General features: G+C 41.2%; 1 protein-coding gene across 1 annotated transcript in view; it reads left to right on the top strand.

The window, feature by feature from the left end:
* The window catches only part of LOC126162494 (ubiquitin-like-conjugating enzyme ATG3), an 86,185-nt gene that overhangs the window by 13,106 nt on the left and 50,401 nt on the right, over positions 1-22,678 (top strand). The window contains exons 2-3 of the mRNA XM_049919038.1: positions 2,719-2,907; positions 16,526-16,660. Of these exons, the coding sequence (XP_049774995.1) occupies positions 2,719-2,907; positions 16,526-16,660 (324 nt within the window). The remainder of the gene's footprint in view (positions 1-2,718; positions 2,908-16,525; positions 16,661-22,678) is intronic.

Genomic DNA, 22,678 nt, shown 5'->3' with positions numbered 1-22,678 from the left:
TGGCTGTGCACTATCATTTATAAATTTGTACAAGCACAAGATTTACTACTTTTTATTGATCTGGTGAATTTTGTCCTCTCTAACAGAGCATGCCTTGCCTCCCTAATAAGTTTAATAGATCTGTTTTGATGAATCATTTTCTCCCCTATCTTCTCAACTACTGTTAGGAACAATTCATTGAAATATGTGGTTTTTTCCTAAAGTTACTGTTTTTTCGTGATATATAATATACTCCAGAAATAATTATCAGTATTAGTAGATCAGGTATAGTCATAGTTCGTTGTTAGTATACTTTGCAGAAGTAGTATGCAGTGTTCGCTTCTGTCTTTTACAGTATAACTTGACTTGTTCCCTGAAGGCTCCCTCCCCATGATGGAATTTATAGAATACAGTGTTTGAGTGAACGAAAAGATAGACTAGATTCCCTTCTGATCCTTGTCTAATCTACACAGGTGCTTCATCTCTAATACCTTATTGTTGATGAAGTGGTAAATTGTAATCTTCCTGAATTACTTTCGTTACTGTATTCAGAATGTCAGTAAATAGATTGATGATGATGATGATGATGATGATGATGATGATGATACTCTCTCTCGTTTTTGCTTTTGCTTGTTCCTTTTCTTTTGTGTGTGCGTGTGCTACACTACTCTGCTCCGTATTTTTATTTCAGCACCTCTCTTTCTCTTTATCTTTTTCATTTCTATTTACATTTACCGACCTGCTTCTCTTTTGAGCTACTACAAAGGAGAGACAGCTGTCGTGATTAGTATTTGGAAGAGGTCTTTACCTACACTTTTAGCTTTTGTTAATGTTATTCTTTAAATATTAATTTTTTACTTTTTTGTCATTATTAACTTTTTCTTTTTTAATTTTACAAATTCGAGATTCAGTGCTTGCTTTGAATGCCATTTCAATTGTACCTGTTTCAGCAGTTTAAGTAGAACCTTCTTTTCCATCTTGTGTTTCCTTAAAACTGTTATTGAGTTCATTTTGGTAGATTATATTATTTTTATATTGATGTTAGTAAAAATGGCTTCATACAGTAGACATCTTAAACTAAGAATGAAAACCATGACTTTGTGAATATTGTATTGCATTTCCTTTAATTTACAAATTGACTTACATAGACTTGACAAGGGGCCACAATGCATCCACACATCAAAAAAAGTTTTCCATCACCCCAGTTCCCAGAACTCTTGAAGATAGTCATTGACTGTGGATATTATATCACAGACACAGTCCCTTTGACTGTTCAGAGATGTCACTAAACCCACCCAAAGATGTAAACAACCATGCATGAGCAGTGCCTAATTAGACAGAGGGGGTCTGACAGGTGATCAGTTCCGGTCGTGCCACCAGGAAGGGGGTACATGACTCATGTTGTCTGTAGTTCAACCATGCCTAGACGGCCAATACCACTGTTTGATCATGTCCACATTGTTACTTTGTGCCAGAAAGGGCTCTCAACAAGGAAAGTGTCCAAGCATCTCGGAGTGAACCAAAGAGATGTTGTTCGGACATGGAGGAGATATAGAGACAGGAACTGTCGATGATATGCCTCGCCCAAGCCACCCAAGGGCTACTACTGCAGTGGATGACCGCTACCTATGGATTATGGCTCGGAGGAACCCTGACAGCAATGACACCATGTTGAATAATGCTTTTCTTGCAGCCACAGGACATCATGCTACAACTCAAACTGTGCACAATGGGCTGCATGATGGGCAACTTTACTCGCGACATCCATGTCGAGGTCCATCTTTGCAACCACGACACCATGCAGTGTGGTACAGATGGGCCCAACAACATGTCGAATGGACTTCTCAGGATTGGCATCACATTCTCTTCACCGATGAGTGTCACATGCGCCTTCATCCAGACGATCGTCGGAGATGTGTTTGGAGGCAACCTGGTCAGGCTAAATGCCATAGACACACTATCTGGTGCGTGAAGCAAGGTGGAGGTTCCCTGCTGTTTTGGGGTGGCATTATGCGGGGCCATCGTATGCCACTGGTGGTCATGGAAGGCGCCGTAATGGCTCTAAGATATGTGAATGCCAGCCTCCGACCGATATTGTAACCACATCGGAGGCATATTGGCAAGGCATTCATTTTCATGGACAACAAGTCGCACCCCCATCGTGCACATCTTATGAATGACTTCCATCAAGATAATGACATCACTCGACTAGTGGCCAGCATGTTCTCCAGACATAACCCTGTCGAACGTGCCTGGGATAGATTGAAAAGGGCTGTTTATGGATGACGTGACCCACCAGCCACTCTGAGGGATCTGCACCGAATCGCCATTGAGCAGTGGAACAATCTGGACCAACAGTGCCTTGATGAACTTGTAGATAGTATGCCGTGACAAATATAGGCATGCATCAATGCAAGAGGATGTGCTACTTGCTACTGGGTGTCAGGGGTACCAGTGGGTACAGCAATCTGGACCACCAACTCTGAAGGTCTTGCTGTACAACATGCATTGTGTGGTTTTCATGAGCAATAAAAAGGGCAGAAAGAATGTTTGTGTTGATCTCTATTCCAACTTTTTTTGATGTGTGTGTTTTCATTCTCCAATTTGACTTGTTTTAACACAGAAAGTAAATAAAAAAGAACAAATCTGAAGCTTTTATTTTCATCTGTTTTAACATTTTGTAACTTTATATCCAAGAAGTACTCTCCTTATATGTTTATCTATTATTTCGCTCTACAGGAATCTAAATTCCGCGAGACGGGAGTGCTGACGCCTGAGGAATTTGTAGCAGCTGGTGATCACCTGGTCCATCACTGCCCAACATGGCAGTGGGCAGTTGGTGATGAGAGCCGTATAAAGTCATATCTTCCCCATGACAAGCAGTTCCTACTAACACGGCATGTCCCATGTTCTCGGAGATGCAAACAGGTTTGCCAGTTCTTGTATGCAGACACTAGTTGTGCATGTATGGGAAAATTTTGAGTGCTAATCAAACTAAAAATATATGTCAACAAATAAGATTGAGGAATATTAGAAAAATTTTAATGGTCTTCAGGTCAGAAACAATTCACAAGATCCAAAACCACCTCATGCTGGATGTGACATGAATTACGAGACATTTAAATGTAACTTCTACATCAAGTTAGAATAACATAGGAAGAATATATTGGAAATACTGATTTGTAGTATTTGTTTATGCCCAGATATGTGGAGGCCTGCCTCAACAGGTATTCTCTTTCATAAATTTTTTGTAATTCAACGTAGATAATTTTTGTCTCATTAAATGTGTTGCTGCACTTGGTGACTACCACCCTGTTTTGATAAATGTTTCTTCATCTACATCTACAAGATTACTCTGCAATTCACATTTAAGTGCTTGGCAGAGGGTTCATCGAACCACAATCATACTATCTCTCTACCATTCCACTCCCGAACAGTGCGCGGGAAAAACGAACACCTAAACCTTTCTGATCGAGCTCTGATTTCTCTTATTTTATTTTGATGATCATTCCTACTTATGTAGGTTGGGCTCAACAAAATATTTTTGCATTTGGAAGAGAAAGTTGGTGACTGAAATTTCGTAAATAGATCTCGCCGTGACGAAAAATGTCTTTGCTTTAATGACTTCCATCCCAACTCTGCCACACTCTCTCCCTTATTACGTGATAATACAAAACGAGCTGCCCTTTATTGCACCCTTTCAATGTCCTCCGTCAATCCCACCTGGTAAGGATCCCACAACACGCAGCAATATTCTAACAGAGGGCGAACGAGTGTAGTGTAAGCTGTCTCTTTAGTGGACTTGTTGCATCTTCTAAGTGTCCCATGTTTCGATTTGTGACTGGATGAAGAAAATACTTCAGCTAGGTTGCTCAGCAACCTTGCTGAAATAATTTATAATGGAAGGACCAATAAGTTCTTATAATTATCTTAGAATGTCACCACAACTATTCACGTTTCTTCTAAATAAAGTTAATTATGTGATAAAGGAAAAATACAGTAATTCATGAAGCACTGTCACCAGAACTGAAATTTACATATCATGTTGCGTGCATTACAATCGAGAATACTCGGCATGCTAGAAAATGCAGTTTTAGTTGTTGACGCTTTTTCATTAACACCAATAATCATTAACATAACAGTAATAATTATTAACATTAACACCAATTATTATTCGAAGCAGGCTGCATTAAGAAGAGAATGGTTTGCTAACTACTGTCTGGAAGATAGATCTGTAGTGGCAATAATTCACAATTCAAACATGTGTGAATTTGGAGCACTGGTGTGATGTTTTGAACTGATGATATTTAATAAAGAATGCAGCTTCTTGATTCGTGTGGCCTTCCCTCCTGTCAAAAATATTCCTTAAAAAAAAAGAATCAGCCAACTCGAACGATGGGACTTTAGTCTTTCAGACAAAAGCATTTCCATAGCCAGAATTGTACTTGCTCGTATTTTTCGTAATTCAGTTGTATATGTGCTCCTAATTGAATAAATTTTGCCCTGCAGCTCAGATATTGTCAAACCATCTATGTTCTGATCGCACATGACGACAGTCTCAGCGGCAGCAATATGTTGCTTATTTTTGTAATCAGCATCACTGAAAGCCCGCAAACACCTATACAAAGCATAGATATCCAAAAAGCGAACATTATTCTCCGTTCCCCACTTCATATTTCAGTTTTTCCACACTCTACGAACACACATAACCTCAAAACTCATGCAACTAGTGTCGCCAAAGTTGGAACGTGCCGAAAGTGTTTAGTTTGACCGAGTTGTGCAAATGCACGGCGCGTGTGCGCAGTGGCCGGTTGCGCAGTTGCCTGCAACCTAGTGTCGTCGTGTAAATCTGGCTTTACTTGTGAAGTAAATTTCCTTTTACGCAAGATGAACTATGTACGAGAATGTACAATGAATTTCTTAAATCGCAGAGCGTTTGACTCTCATTTAAATATCAACTCTTAGAGGACGAGCCATTTAGAAGAATTTCGAGCCCAAAAGATCAGACATTTATGTCGTTACTAAACATTTTACTGGCGCATGTGTGTGATGTATCTTAAAGTGTAACATGCCGCAAAAATTACACATTACACTTGAAAGCTTAGTTTATCTTGCAGTTTATTAATCTATAGCTAGTGGGAGTGAGCGGAGTAATTATGATGGTAAATAATCACTCACACTCCTGTCGCTTACTATGAATACTTTCATTCTCACAGCATATGCACAATGCGTGTAGCATAGAGTGCATAGCCGCATACTACAGAGAAATGATCTGGCAAAGATAAAGTTGTTCTCGCTGCAGTATTATTGGGGGGTGAGCCAGTGGTTCTACGTCCCCACAAATCTTGGAGACCAATATTATATGTCAACTGTAGCAACACTATGTATATTAATTTAGGGGGGTGAGCCAGTGGTTCTACGTCCCCACAAATCTTGGAGACCAATATTATATGTCAACTGTAGCAACACTATGTATATTAATTTAAATCATTAACTTTTCTTATTTGTGTGGTCATGCTACTTAACAGTGATGTCGCCATTGGCTGACTGCATCACGTGTCATATACTCTGAATATCTGCTGCCATCGGCTGGTGAGATCACATGAGATGAGCTGTGACTGGCTTACAAAAGCCCATCGCAATCTCGATTTCAATGCTTCAGAACGTAACATGCTGTGTTTCGTGGAATTCACATTTATACTTTCGTAATACGAAAATATGCAGTGTATATGTTGCTACACATCAACGATCCTTTCTTCCGGTGGCTCTTAAGATTTCGTTTTCCTCTGATTGTTTAATTGATGCGTGTTGTTCTTTGTTTGTTTGCTCTGGAATGTTTGAGTCCATTACTGTATTTTCTTCTTCTTCTGATTGCACATTATTTTGTTCCAGTATTTGTTGTACTTGTTGTTTGATGTTTTCTAATTCTGACTGGGGTATCCTGTTATTTTTGATTATTACACTGATCTGATCAGCTAGACGTTGTTCTGTTAAAAATTTTAATTCTGGGTATCTTGTAATAAATGCTGTGTATACTTGTGATCTGTATCCAGTTGTGTTGGTTCCTGGGTTTGTTGCTTGGTAATAACAGAACATGAGGTGTTGATTAACTTCATCTGACCATCTCATCCTCTGCCTTTGTTTTCCTTCTAGGGTGGTTGCAAGAAGCATATCCTACAAAACACCTCTATTTGGATTTAAATCATTTTCCAGTTGGCTAGCAGTGGCGTTACCATTGCGGGCGGGCATAGGGTTCAAGTGTCATCCCCGACCGTGACGGCGCTTGTCCAAGGCTTCTTTAGTTCTGTCCTGAACCAACTAATCACACTAAAAGGGGGGTTAGCCCTATTAGTGGTTTGTTCTTTTCGTCGCCTTTTACGACTGGCAGAACATACCGAAGGCGTATTCTTTTCCCGGGCCTCCACAGGGTTTATTATTATTATTATATTTCATTAATGAAACACATTATAAGGGGAAAATATCTTTAAAGAAAGACAAAGATGACATAACAGCTCAGCAACAATAGAAATATCAATCCTTCAGTTTTGTTATCACTGTCTGACTGTAGTGACAAATTATGACAGCATCACTTTTTCCACTTTTTCACTTGCTTCTTTATTAAATGTAACTAATTGAACTCATTATAAATGACAAATATCTGTATAGGAAGAAAAAGATGACATTAGAGCAAAACAACAATGATAATATTTCTCATTATTTCTCTCATCATCACTTTGGGAGGTAACATATGAGAAATTGTATCACAGTCAAAGCAAAAAGTTGCCATGTACACCAAACAGATTTGGTTTTTGATACATTTTGCAACAATATTTTGTCACTCTGTTATTTTCTGTGAAGGTATTACAATTCTCCTCTTGATTTCAGCTCTTTTTCTCTTTTTCTTTGTTTGTCTCCTGCTTCTTCTTCATACATTGGCCTATAATGTTGTAGCTTCAGTTGAATATCCCTATGAATTCCAGAGGTGTCTAGGCTTCTTCAAATCAGGTGAGATAGATTTAATGTATGAGATAGTTGTTTCTAATTTGACGATGTCTTAAAAATTAGCGAGAGTGAGAGAACTGGTATCAACTTTTGTGGTGGCAGTAGTAGTTCCATGAAATGGGCCAGGGCTTCTACAGTTTTCCCGGGTGGAGATCTAGCTACAAATTTTGTAAATTTGTGTAAACTGCAAAAATTAAGAGATGGCGCAACCAATAACAAACTTTTCGAAGAGAGAGGGAAACGTTTTCTACATGGCCTGTCATTGGTGGAATTTTTAATATTCTGTTCGACTGGACAACTAGTAATTTTTGGCAATCTCTCTGCAGAGAACTCAGAAGAGCATCACTGCTAAGGTATTCTTGATTTGGACATGAAGCAATACAGTTATCTTTGTTAGGATGCGAAGCAGAATGATACTCTTGATCAGGACTATTTTCTTCCTGTGCCTGTGGACACTGCCGCTTAGTTTCTGACAACCATGTTGTGTATACATATTTCGTATTGCAATTTCTACTCACCTCCAGTGTGAGACAGTTAGGTATTATATTTATAATGTGCTGCTCCTCCTGTGGAATATTTTGTGATAAGTGATGGTCTAAGTTACCACACGTTCAGTTCAGTATTCGGAGGCGAACCCCGTGGTCACTATTATCATTATACTAACTACAACAAAAAACACATCCACGAGTCATTTGTCAGAGCCCCACAACTCGTTGCAGTTCCATTGCACACAGTTTATAAAATATAACAAAGGGGGGGGGGGGGGGGGAAATCTGCATATCAGATGGGTTCATTTGGGGTTCATTTGATTCAGATCTAAGGCACTGTTTTTGTGACGTCTTGCAATAATACTAAGGCAAGAAGCACATATGGACTGAATCTACATAAATCTCTGCACAATGTACTGTGCTGCTGGAGGGAAACTGATTCTTTGTCATCCTGTGCAGCAGTTTTCCTTCCAGGAAACAAAATAACTTCACAGAGCTTGTCTTTATGTAGTAGAGTTATTTTCCATTTATTGAGTGAGTACTTACTTGTGGTTGGGTAAGTGAGCTTTTATCCAACATATTTCCCAGTAAACAATGGCTGAGAACCGTTTTGTTTGTAAGTGTGATGTTGTCAGTGACCAGTGTAATGTTTTGCGGGAAAGAGATTGGAATGGTGAATGTGGCATTTGCTGCTGTCTGTTATTGACAGCATATTATAAAGCTCTACAACCATGTTGTGTAGTCACTTAATCATGAATTAACGAACCTTTCCCAGAAGAATGCTGTAATTGCCTAATGACTAATAATCAGTTTTCCCTCTAGCAGAGTAGAACAGTGTGCAGAGATTTACATAGAGTCTGTCCATAAACGTTTCTTGCCTTAGTGTTATTAGTAACTTGTATTTCTATTCCATGTAATGTTAACATACTTTGTGGGAAATAAACTGCCCCCCAGGCACGTCTGCGCACTGCGGCACCAGTGGTTCATAAGACGCAGTGTGGGAAGGGCAGAATAACTTTGTGAAACACCCTGTAGAAGTTTCTTGTGACGTAACGGGACAGAGATAATGTGGAATCACCTGTTCGCTCTTCAGTCTGCAGAACTACAATCTGGTGACCGACCTTCTGTCATGGTTCTACACCCCCTCCCCCTTCTCCCCCTCTCCACCACTCACCCCTCTCCCCCCACTCACCCCTCTCCCCCCACTCACCCCTCTCCCCCCACTCACACCTCTCCCCCCACTCACACCTCTCCCCCCACTCGCCCCTCTCCCCCCACTCGCCCCTCTCCCCCCACTCGCCCCTCTCCCCGCCACTCGCCCCTCTCCCCGCCACTCGCCCCTCTCCCCGCCACTCGCCCCTCTCCCCGCCACTCGCCCCTCTCCCCGCCACTCGCCCCTCTCCCCGCCACTCGCCCCTCTCCCCGCCACTCGCCCCTCTCCCCGCCACTCGCCCCTCTCCCCGCCACTCGCCCCTCTCCCCGCCACTCGCCCCTCTCCCCGCCACTCGCCCCTCTCCCCGCCACTCGCCCCTCTCCCCGCCACTCGCCCCTCTCCCCGCCACTCGCCCCTCTCCCCGCCACTCGCCCCTCTCCCCGCCACTCGCCCCTCTCCCCGCCACTCGCCCCTCTCCCCGCCACTCGCCCCCCTCCCCCCCCACTCGCTCCTCTCCCCCCACTCACACCCTGTAGAAGTTTCTTGTGACATAACGGGACAGAGATAATGTGGAATCACCTGTTCGCTCTTCAGTCTGCAGAACTACAGTCTGGTGACCTACCTTCTGTCATGGTTTTACACCCCCTTCCCCTTCTCCCCCTCTCCCCCACTCGCCCCTCTCTCCCCCACTCGCCCCTCTCTCCCCCACTCGCCCCTCTCTCCCCCACTCGCCCCTCTCTCCCCCACTCGCCCCTCTCTCCCCCACTCGCCCCTCTCTCCCCCACTCGCCCCTCTCTCCCCCACTCGCCCCTCTCTCCCCCACTCGCCCCTCTCTCCCCCACTCGCCCCTCTCTCCCCCACTCGCCCCTCTCTCCCCCACTCGCCCCTCTCTCCCCCACTCGCCCCTCTCTCCCCCACTCGCCCCTCTCTCCCCCACTCGCCCCTCTCTCCCCCACTCGCCCCTCTCTCCCCCACTCGCCCCTCTCTCCCCCACTCGCCCCCTCTCTCCCCCACTCGCCCCCTCTCTCCCCCACTCGCCCCTCTCTCCCCCACTCGCCCCTCTCTCCCCCACTCGCCCCTCTCTCCCCCACTCGCCCCTCTCCCCCCCACTCGCCCCTCTCTCCCCCCACTCGCCCCTCTCTCCCCCACTCGCCCCTCTCTCCCCCACTCGCCCCTCTCTCCCCCACTCGCCCCTCTCTCCCCCACTCGCCCCTCTCTCCCCCACTCGCCCCTCTCTCCCCCACTCGCCCCTCTCTCCCCCACTCGCCCCTCTCTCCCCCACTCGCCCCTCTCTCCCCCACTCGCCCCTCTCTCCCCCACTCGCCCCTCTCTCCCCCACTCGCCCCTCTCTCCCCCACTCGCCCCTCTCTCCCCCCACTCGCCCCTCTCTCCCCCACTCGCCCCTCTCTCCCCCACTCGCCCCTCTCTCCCCCACTCGCCCCTCTCTCCCCCACTCGCCCCTCTCTCCCCCTCTCTCCCGCACTCGCCCCCTCTCTCCCGCACTCGCCCCCTCTCTCCCGCACTCGCCCCCTCTCCCCCCGCACTCGCCCCTCTCCCCCCCACTCGCCCCTCTCCCCCTCTACCCCGCTTTCCCCCCCTCTACCTACTCTACCCCATCTACCCCCCTCTACCCCACTCTACCCCCCTCTACCCCCCGCTCTCATCCCCCCCATCCTCCGCTCTCTGCCCCATATTCACTCTTATTAAACTGCCAAGAATACAATTGATACCTTAAAGTACTTCATTGAGATGTACACATATTTAATATTGGTTCTTAACCCATTTCATTTAACTGTAAAAATTAATTTTATACCATTAAAACACTGTTTTTAATAATCTGTGTTTTTTTACATCCCTTGCAATGTGGAAATAATTAGTCCTAAAAAAATCATGACTATGGTCTATTTTGTAGGAAATTTGATTTTATTTTGTACTAGGAGAAATTTTTGCTGAAATCCACACTTTCAGAATTATTGCAGAAAATCATAAAAAAGTGAGCTTTAAATACTGCTCCCCCAACCACACACTCCACTGGTCAGGATTTTTAGTATGTTGTTCATGGCAATCCTACTTACCACAGTGCAAAAATTTGTGACTACATGATTTTTTCTCCTAGTTTTCCTTTGTTGGCTGGACTATTGTTACATCCATATTCAAAAAATTTATTGGGGGGGATATCTGGAAGTAATGAGCCAAGTACATATCCAAAAACTCTCACTTGCCAGGTGAGTGTACTTTTGGGTTCTCCTTTTTATAGGATTTGTCAAGGAGCAGATCTGAAGGATAACAATCAGAATACTTTTGCTTTAGTAACTTCTCAGATGCCACTGAACATATGATAAAAGATGGAACACAGATATTACATTATTCACTCAATGAACAGATTTAATGTGGGCAATAACTGTTCAATTAAAGGTTTTAAATTTTTTTCTAGAGATACAGCGGACAAAGAATTTGCAACACAGATAAGAAAGATACTTACGCTGTAAAACTAAAATTTATGACTGTAGTAATTTAAAGTGAGGACCAAAACACTGCATATAGAACTGAACTTTATTTCTGAAAAGGACCATATCATAGTATTTGTTATAAAAACAGGCTGTTAGCTTTTATGTCAAAATGGCTCAGTGTTGTTGGAAATCAATTTGTAGTCTAACAGGAAGATCAACCCAAATGTAGATTGTAATAACAGTTAATCTCGTAAAATTTGCTCTCTAGATATATGCATTAATGTGATTTTTTAAGCTTACTGTTAAAGGTAGCACTTTCCGTTATGTATCATAGTTAGAGTCATGAACGATGGCGGTCGAGTTTAGGCTTATTTGGTGCACCTATGTCATGCATTCTCCGACAGCCAATGAGCAATCAGTAATGTCCTGAGTGCTCTGCTTTTAATGCCATAGCTAATGTGAGCATTAAACATGATCATAGCGAATTGTTTTGTGGATTTTTATTACAATAGTTGTGAGTTGTCATTGCTGTTGGTGGTGGAAAGTGTGGAAATTCTGCATAAGCAAGAGAGGGACATAATTTGAAGGATGTACGCTTTCCTCAAGCAGAAAGCATGTGCATGCGCATACCGCAACTGTCACTTGAAATCGGCAACAACGCAATCCTCGTCCGTGCCTCAACATAATCGAACTGCCATGGTTTGTGGTTTGGATTATTGTTCAGAAAATGCAAAAATATCATAAATTTGGATTGAAGTATTTATCTTGGTGAATCCTGTTTAATTGTCCTGTTTTCATTTCCAGCAGTTTAAGTAGAATTTGTCCATTCATAATTAAGTTCATATTTCCACAAAAGTAGCATAAATCTTACATTGTTCAATTTAGAAACTTTGTTTACATACAGTTAGTGTTCATTAAAGTTACATTAAAAGTTAGACTCTATTATGATTAAGTTAATTAACAGATATGGCAGTTGAGTGAGTGCTGAGTTCTTGTTAAAAGTGGAAATAATTAACATTGTACGTTACATCACACACCTCAAGCACTAATTATTGCGGCTAACAAATAATGAAAATTTGTTTAGTGTCGTGTGTGTTAAGTGATTCAGTTCTGTTTTAAAGCTAGTAATCTGTGTTGCAGTGCATTATAAATGTGGATGTTGCTGCAGGATAGTCAAAGAGGGAGTGGTATGTATAGACTGTGGGTTGGAATTTCAGTTGGATGACTGTAGTGAGAATCTGAATGGGGAGCTCTGTGAGGCTCTGCTAAGGAGCTGTAGGCTCTGCAAATTAGGCAAGAAAATTGCTGAGCAGCAGACAGAGATTTGTGCCCTTTGGGCTGAATTAGAACACGCAAAATTTGAGCAAGCGAAGTTGAGTGGTTGATGGGGGAAAAAGATCATGGGAAGTGGGTAAAGATAAGGGCAATGGACAAATGAGGAACAGCTCTTCAACTTCATCTACATTTGAACTTACGGTATCACATAAATTGGACTTGTTGCCCAAAGTAGGAGGGAAAAAGCCTCATCCAGCTGTAGGTCACAGTAGGGCACAGCAGCCTTATAGCAAAATAACTTAGTGTAGGCCAGTAACAAAAAAGAGTTGCAAGAAAAGAGTCTTGCTGCTAGGTAGTAGCCATCCAAGGGGTGTAGGTCAGATGGTACAAGAAAAATTAAGAACAGGGTACCACAAGTATTGTGAAACCAAGTTCTAGCCTTAGCCAAGTGGCAGAGGATATAACGAATTTTGTGAAAGAAGATCAGGTTATTGTAGTAAGTGGAGCAGGGAGCAGCCTAGCTAAGAACAGTAGTTGCAGCAGTAGGAGTGACCTGGATGAAATAGGAGTAGCAACCACAGACACAAATCTGAGTTTTGTGGGGGTCCTGCAGTGCTATGATCAGCTATAGGTTAACACTGCTGTGAGCAGACTGCTGCTGACTGAAATGAAATCTGAGTGCAGTGTACATTCCTACAGCTGGGAAATGGGAATATACTAGAAACAGCATACGCATGAATAAGAGAGGGGAATATAGTTTAGCTGAGTTTCTTGCAGAAAATGTGTGGGACACTACCATCACCCAAAGCAAGATCACTGTGGTTACTGGTGTCAGAGAGGCATCTTTTTTAGATTAGAATCAGGATTCAGGCATCCTGTTTTCAAAAAGAAGTAAAAATAAGAGGAAAGCCCCACATAATGCTTAAGAATGCACAGAAAAGTGTGGTTAACGTATTTCATCAGAATATTAGAGGATTGAGTAATAAGGTTAGAAGAGCTTCTTATCTGTTGGAAATATTAGAGAGCTCTGAAAAGATAAACACCCTGTGTCTATCTGAACACCACATAACCACAGGTTTAGATAAGTTACACATAAAAGATTACAGTCTAGCAGCTTGCTCATGTAGAAGTAATGGGTAAAAGGTGGAGTTTTTACATATATGTGAGACAAAACACAAGTTCAAAAATATTGAGAGAAGTAGATTTTGTAGTGATCAGCACAAAGATGTGTGTGCTTGTGAATAAACACTGAAAAATAGTTTGCTTTTAATTGTAACTGTTTGTAGATCTCCATTTGGAAATTTTGGCCTGGTTGTGAGGAATTTCTCACTATACTGTCTGCCAGACGGCAGCAAGCAGTTAATAGCCCAAGGTGATTGCAATGTAGATTTTGGAATGGATTCTGATAGCAAAAATGATCTGGAAACCTTATTTGGATTCTACAATTTGATCTCGGTAATTAACTTTCCTACATGGGTGGCTAAAGACAGTACGACACTAATTGATTCTGTGTTCTTACGTGAAGGTCAAAGCAAGAATATAACTGTGTACCCAGTGACAAATGCACACTCTGACCATGATGCACAGTTAATTAGGATAAATTATGTAGTGCCTTACAGTATGGGTACTCCTCAGTGGAAATCAGTTAGAATAGTTAATGACTCCAGAACAAATGTTTTAAGAATAATTAGCAAGATATGACCTGGGATGAAATTTATAGTGAACATGCTAACATAAAATTTAATCCATTCTATGACTAATTCATATCATTATTTGTAAATATCTCTCTATGTAAGATAATCAGAAATGACATTATACAGCTATGTAACACAACCGTGGATCATTAGAGGGACTAAAGTATCTTGCAAAAGGTAAATGGAAATGTGTCTGTTGGCAAGAACAAGTAGAAATCCTTCAATAGTTCTACACTACAAAAAGTACTCAAAATTACTAAGACAGATAATAAAAAAACCAAGGAACATGCACATAATATCAGAAATTAGTAGTTCTGACAACAGACTTGAGGCTATATGGAATGTAGTGAAATGAGAGACAGGACAACCAGCCACAGAACAGAAGAAAATCAGAGGTAGAAAATATATTTAATAATCATTTCTTAAATATAGTAGAACTTATACGAACAAATAGTTAAAGAGAAAAATCACAGCAGTATTTTGAAAAAGTAACTCTTACAAAGTTCAGCAAGGGGAAAATACAGCTGTAATTTTCGTCCTATTGGGTAAAATATTCCGGAGGTAAAATAGTCCCCCATTCGGATCTCCGGGCGAGGACTACTCAAGAGGACGTCATTATCAGGAGAAAGAAAACTGGCATTCTACGTATCGGAGCGTGGAATGTCAGATCCCTTAATCGGGCAGGTAGGTTAGAAAATTTAAAAAGGGAAATGGATAGGTTAAAGTTAGATATAGTGGGAATTAGTGAAGTTCGGTGGCAGGAGGAACAAGACTTCTGGTCTGGTGAATACAGGGTTATAAATACAAAATCAAATAGGGGTAATGCAGGAGTAGGTTTAATAATGAATAAAAAAATAGGAGTGCGGGTAAGCTACTACAAACAGCATGTTGTTGTTGTTGTGGTCTTCAGTCCTGAGACTGGTTTGATGCAGCTGTCCATGCTACTCTATCCTGTGCAAGCTTCTTCATCTCCCGGTACCTACTGCAACCTACATCCTTCTGAATATGTTTAGTGTATTCATCTCTTGGTCTCCCCCCACGATTTTTAGCCACCACGCTGCCCTCCAATACTAAATTGGTGATTCCTTGATGCCTCAGAACATGTCTACCAATCGATCCCTTCTTCTGGTCAAGTTGTGCCACAAACTTCTCTTCTCCCCAATCCTATTCAATACTTCCTCATTAGTTATGTGATCTACCCATCTAATCTTCAGCATTCTTCTGTAGCACCACATTTCAAAAGCTTCTATTCTCTTCTTGTCCAAACTATTTATCATCCACGTTTCACTTCCATACATGGCTACACTCCATACAAATACTTTCAGAAATGACGTCCTGACACTTAAATCTATACTCGATGTTAACAAATTTCTCTTCTTCAGAAATGCTTTCCTTGCCAATGCCAGTCTACATTTTATATCCTCTCTACTTCGACCATCATCAGTTATTTTGCTCCCCAAATAGCAAAACTCCTTTACTACTTTAAGTGTCTCATTTCCTAATCTAGTTCCCTCAGCATCACCCGACTTAAGTCGACTACATTCCATTATCCTCGTTTTGCTTTTGTTGATGTTCATCTTATATCCTCCTTTCAAGACACTGTCCATTCCGTTCAACTGCTCTTCCAAGTCCTTTGCTGTCTCTGGCAGAATTACAATGTCATTGGAAAACCTCAAGGTTTTTATTTCTTCTCCATGGATTTTAATACCTACTCCGAATTTTTCGTTTGTTTCCTTTACTGCTTGCTCAATATACAGATTGAATAACATCGGGGAGAGGCTACAACCCTGTCTTACTCCCTTCCCAACCACTGCTTCCCTTTCACGTCCCTCGACTCTTATAACTGTCATCTGGTTTCTGTACAAATTGTAAATAGCCTTTCGCTCCCTGTATTTTACCCCTGCCACCTTTAGCATTTGAAAGAGAGTATTCCAGCCAACATTGTCAAAAGCTTTCTCTAAGTCTACAAATGCTAGAAACGTAGGTTTGCCTTTCCTTAATCTTTCTTCTAAGATAAGTCGTATTGCCTCACGTGTTCCAGTATTTCTACGGAATCCAAACTGATCTTCCCCGAGGTCGGCTTCTACTAGTTTTTCCATTTGTCTGTAAAGAATTCGTGTTAGTATTTTGCAGCTGTGGCTTATTAAACTGATTGTTCGGTAATTTTCACATCTGTCAACAACTGCTTTCTTTGGGATTGGAATTATAATATTCTTCTTGAAGTCTGAGGTATTTCGCCTGTTTCATACATCTTGCTTACCAGATGGTAGAGTTTTGTCAGGACTGGCTCTCCCAAGGCCCTCAGTAGTTCTAATGGAACCATCACATTGTTGATGATGGTCAGACACAAGCAGCCATATTGTGTCTTTATTTCAATATACACAGCTGGAGATACAATCCTGTTTTTTATTGTATTTTTTTTATTTTATTTGGTATTCTTTTGGATGTTTAATTTTAATGCTCTGTCTTCTGTTTGGTTCACAGATGGAGTATTGTGAGGAACAAGAAGAAATAATTGAGGCTGACGACCCTGATGGTGGATGGGTTGATACACATCATCATGATCTTGGTGCTTTGGGCTTAGATGAGAAAGTTTCGGAAATGACGTTAGAGTCAAAGGTATAGCCATACTAATTACGTGTACCACAGTTTCTTCTGTCTTTGGAATACTGATATTTACTATTGCTATGTGACTGTAAGTTAAACTCTGGAATGCATGTTTACACACAGGTTTTCCCTCCCCCTCACCCCTCCCTCTCCATCTGAACAGACAAGACATAAAAAACGGTAGATCTATCAGCCCCCTCTCTGCAGAATATGAGATAGTCACTAAAATTATCACTAACTGCATAGACAATAAGCATTTGATTCGAATCGGCCAAAGGGACAGGTTGACCTTAGATGTACATGCTGCACAGTAGTCTTCTTACAGATTGTAAACAAAATTACATTATCACTTAATCCAGGATTCATATATTTTTGAGAAAGTTCTTGACTGTAAGAGAAATGAAGACATTGACCTCAATTGGGCACTGAACTAAATTAACGGTGACAAGCGAAAATTTGTGCCCAACTGCGACTCTGAAATTGATTACCCACTTTATGCGAGTGATCGCCATAACCACAGCGACCATCCAGACACGTTCCCATCTGACCCAGATTCTAAATCTGTCACGCGCTAGTCTGACAGAACAGACACCACACATATTTATAGTAATATCTGTGAGCGTCGATGACTCGCAGTAATTTTAGTGCTGATGCACACTATGTCCAACCTCTTGCGGGACCGAACCAAAAGCTCTGATCAAGAAGTTAATGGACGGTGGACGTTACTAGTATGTATAACATCTGAGTCCAACACTGTACTAGTTTGCGATATTTTATCTTTTTTTAATTAAAGCTGAGCCGATCAGCTGACACTTTAGTAATGTTTCAGCTGATAAGGTGAAAATTTGTAAAATACAATGAGTTAGCACATTTCACCTGTGAGAGAAATGTGTTTAATCTGTGACATATGGTTTCTCCGGGGTAAGAGGAGCGCTTTGGTGAAAAATTAGCGATCAACATCAACGGGGACTGTTATAAGAGATGCTAGCATGAATATATGTATGTTTCTAATGCTAATAACTATATTTGGCTGGACACCATTTGTAAAATAGATTGTAACTGAATTATTTGATGAGTATAGAAAGCAATAAAAATCCATTTGTGTAAGTTTCAGCTAGAATATACTGATATGTTAAAAGGTAATTCTAGCTGTCTTAATTATTTCCAGAAGTTTCATTTGTGGAAAGTGAATTTGTGCCAAGCGGCTATAAAGGGATTTTGGACACTGGTCCGTGATGTTTGCTGATGAATCTGCAAGCACAGTCAAGCAAATTTGGGAAACTGTTTTCCTGCAATTAAGAGAAATCTGCTGTATGGCTATGCATCAAATAACGAATTGCGAACTGAATAGCACCAAATCAGTATCAAAGGATTGTATATAAGTTCCTATTTATGAACAGTAAATCCACAGGTGACCAGAGATCACCAGCTGCCACTTCTGCATTAAGAGATCGGCGAGTTCCGATAACTGCTGTTTTACTTTTATTGGCAAGTCACAATTTTATTTCAGTACATTGTATCATGCAGTTCTGGCAAAGACATAATAATTAATTCCTGTGGTCTGCAAGGCTTTGATGATACAATACAAACCCATTAGGCCTTGCTACATTAGTTTGGACTTCGGATAATTAATGAGGATCATTTCACTTAGTTAAGAAATTAATTTATATCAGTGTAGAAGTAGTAGTGTGTTAGTCTGTTGGTTGGTTTTGGAATAGCCATGTTGGGAAGCAGCCCAACAGCTAATACAAAGAGTATGAGTTGGCTTGAAATTTGTGTAGTGAGAGATAATTAATACTTCCAGTACTGGAATTAAAGCATGGGTTCTTGTTGAAACTAAACTGGAACAGTCTCCCTCATAGCATAAGAAAAATACAGTGCAACATACAAAAACTGAAGTCATAGAAATGAATAATGTATGTAGGATAATCTTTCTTACTCTGTCTACGGAAACTTTTAGAATGTCTGTTTTTGCAGCAAACTTGGTGCTTAACAGTCAGTTGTATGATTATTACACGTTTATATTTAATAGAAGTCACTATTAGACTGCACTGATACCTTTAATTTACCTATAATTTTCTGTGGCTGCTGATCATGCAGTTCATCCACTAAATCTTAATGATAAGCACATATATATTTTAAGATGGCTTGCAGGATGGAAGGAATTACTGCCTCTTCTTATGATTGCAGGCAAATGTCATGCTTTTAAATGAATCATGGAATATTTTGGCATAATAAATAAAACTATTCTTGTGGCTATGATGATTTTTAATATATATATTTTCTTTCATTTCATACACACATAGCATTTAGGATTCACATTGTTAATGCATGAGTAAAAATTACACATTCTTTTTATGTAAGATCTTAAATGTAAGTACTCTCAAGCAAGATTGAAACAAAAGTTGTTGAAAAATATTTAATATTCTGCGAACATTGCTCTTCTGTTACAAGGAAAATTTTAAAAGCCTATTTTTCTGTCTTCTGTGGCAGTGTACATATTTCTTATTACTAATGAGGAAAAGAAAACATTCATACAAATTAGTAATGAGAAAAAGTAAAAAGGTGTGATATCGGGAGCTAGTTGTTTAGGTATTACACAGTAGCCACAAGACATTGCAATTACACCTCCTTAGTTGTCCGAAGTTTAATTGCTTCAGTCAGTCATTAAGAGTACCTTTAACATATCACTTACATTATATACTGGGTGATCAAAAACTCAGTATAAATTTGAAAACTTAATAAACCACGGAATAATGTAGATAGAGAGATAAAAATTAACACATGTGCTTGGAAAGACATGGGGTTTTATTAGGGGGGGGGGGGGGGGGGGGAGGAAACAAAGTGCACAAAATGTCCGACAGATGGCGCTGAACAACAAAACTACAGTGACTGCACATGACAATCGTGTATAAAAGGAGCTGTAATGAGAGAATCAAATGCACCAGTAGTCGTAGCATGTTGACGTTACCTGAAAAGGCACTTTTAGTGAAGCTGTATTATCAGAATGGGGAATGTGCTAGTTCAGCGTTACGATCCTATCGCCATAGGAAGGGGATTCGAATGGGTAAAGGTCCGTTGACAAATGCAGCTGTGGCGAGATTGATTTCGAAGTTTGAAGCCACAGGTTGTTTAGACGATAGACCTCCGTAGTGGCCGACTGAGTACAAGGCGTAATGCTGCTGTGACAGTTCAGGAAGAAATGGAGACTAGTGGGTTCGTCTATGCACGGGGAAGACAGCGCTCATGCAGTCGCACGTCGCACCAGCATTCAATACACTACTGTTTGGTTGACACTTAGGCGTACCCTCTGATACTATCCATACAAAATCCACTGGCATCATGAACTGTTACCTGGCGATTTAGTGAAGCGGAGGGCATTTGCGGTGTGGGCGTTTCAAAAGATAGCAGGAGATGACAATTGGTTGAGTAACGTGTTGTGGACCAACAAAGCTCATTTCATGCTCAGAGGGTCTGTCAACGCCCACAACTGCAGAATTTGGGCTACCGTAAATCCTAGAACTGTCGTGAAAACTCCATTGTACAACGAGAAAGTCACGGTATGGGTTGGATTTACCACATCTACCGTTATCGGGCCTTTTTTCTTTGAGGAAATGCGTGATTCTGGTTTTGTAACTGCTACTGTGACAGGTGAGAGGTACGTCAATATGTTACAGACTCACATCATCCCCAGCCTGGCTGATAAACACCTGCTGGAACGTATGATGTTTATGCAAGATGGCGCTCCACCTCATATTGCTAGACATGTGGAAGATCTCTTGCGCGCGACGTTTGGTGATGATCATGTGCTCAGCCGCCACTTTCATCATGCTTGGCCTCCCAGGTCCCCAGACCTCAGTCCGTGTGGTTATTGGCTTTGAGGTCACCTGAAGTCGCAAGTGTATTGTGATCGACCGATATCTCTAGGGATACTGAAAGACAACATCCGACACCAATGCCTCTCCATAGCTGCGGACATGCTTTACAGTGCTGTTCACAACATTATTCCTCGACTACAGCTATTGTTGAGGAATGATGGTGGACATATTGAGCATTTCCTGTAAAGAACATCATCTTTGCTTTGTCTTACTTTGTTATGCTAATTATTGCTATTCTGATCAGATGAAGCACCATCTGAAGGACATTTTTTGAACTTCTGTATTATTTTGGTTGTAATAAAACTCCATGTCATTCCAAGCACGTGTGTCAATTTGTACCTCTCTATCTACATTGTTCCGTGATTTATTCATTTTTCAAATTTATACTGACTTTTTAATCACCCGGTACATACATATACCTGTGCAAGCTAGAGTGTTACTTTATGTGTGACAAGTTGAGACTTTGGGTTGGATGGGAGGTGTGTGTGGATGGCCGAGGTGGCCGGCCGGTGTGGCCAAGCGGTTCTAGGCGCTTCGGTCTGGAACCGCGCGACCGCTACGGTCGCACGTTCGAATCCTGCCTCGGGCATGGGTGTGCGTGATGTCCCTAGGTTAATTAGGTTTAAGTAGTTCTAAGTCTAGGGGACTGATGACCTCAGGTGTTAAGTCCCATAGTGCTCAGAGCCATTTGAACCATTTGGCCGAGGCGGTTAAAATGACCACTCGTGTAAAGCAGAAAAACTGGATGCGAGTGCCAATCTGGCTCAAATTTTCACTTGCATAAGATTTTAAGAGAAATGAAGACATTGGCTGCAGTTGGGTACTGCAATTAATTCAACAATGATGTATATGTTTTGAGCACAGACACAAAAGCTGAGTCAGTGACTATTTTCTTAAGGGTTATTGGAACAAACTTTGTTCAAACAGTCAAAAATTTCACTGTAGACATGAGTGATATCCAACACAACAGACGCCACACACATAAATATAGTGATATTAGTGAGCATGAACAGCATGTCTAGGTGGCTGAGGCTGTTATGTTCACCACTCCCACAAAGCAGGAAATCCGAGTTCGAGCCCTGATCTGGCACAAATTTTCACTTGTCATCTTTGAATGTATTTCAGTGCCGAATTGTGGCAGGTGTCTTCACTAATCTTAAAAATCTTGCGTGAGGGAAACATTCCACGTGGGAAAAATATATCTAAAAACAAAGATGCTGTAACTTACCAAACGAAAGTGTTAGTATGTTGATAGAGACACTAACAAACACAAACACAAACACACACACACACACACACACACACACACACACACACACACACACACACACACACACAAATTTCCTGCTCTCGCAACCCACGGTTGCTTCATCAGGAGAGAGGGAAGGAGAGGGAAAGACAAAAGGATGTGGGTTTTTTAAGGGAGAGGGTGAGGAGTCATTCCAATCCCGGGAGCGGAAAAACTTACCTTAGGGGGAAAAAGGGACAGGTATACACTCGCGCACACACACACACACACACATATCCATCCGCACATATGCAAACACAAGCAGGCATATGATGGAAATAGATTTGAAAATTGGTGACAATAAAACAAAAAAAAGTAGTAGTACAAGTTAACAGTGAATTTAAAAACCCAATTAATAAGCTTTTGTATTAAGAGCAGTTGGAAACAACAATGGACAGCAAAAGAAAAAAAAAAATAGTTTCTTATGCCCTGTTTCATTTTTATATGTAAAAGCTGTTCATTTCTAAGAACTTCTTCTTAGTCCTTCGCCCAGGTACTGAACCACTTGATACTCATAATTCAATTACTATAGAAGGGTTCGTTTCAACTTTCCTATTCTTTGCCCTTTCAGTTTGATGATGCTAAGAACCAAACCCCTATAGTAGGGTTATTACCTTTTCTCTTGTTTCATAATAGTATTAACACTCTATACCTCAAAACACTTCCATTCAAATACGCATCATAAATAATGTCTGTGAGAAAATAGCGGTGTCTCAGTTGTAAGTGAAATATCTATCCTTATCTCATAGCTACTCTAGTATAGCCAGTGAGATATTACACCAAAAATTATTACCTTTAAGTATTATGTACTTGAGCTCATAGTATATGTAAAATAGTGTAACATGAACATGTATAATACTGTAA

This window comes from Schistocerca cancellata, chromosome 2 (assembly GCF_023864275.1).
Source record: "Schistocerca cancellata isolate TAMUIC-IGC-003103 chromosome 2, iqSchCanc2.1, whole genome shotgun sequence".
Taxonomy (NCBI): Eukaryota; Metazoa; Arthropoda; class Insecta; order Orthoptera; family Acrididae; genus Schistocerca; species Schistocerca cancellata.
This window is presented reverse-complemented; position numbering and strand designations above follow the sequence as displayed.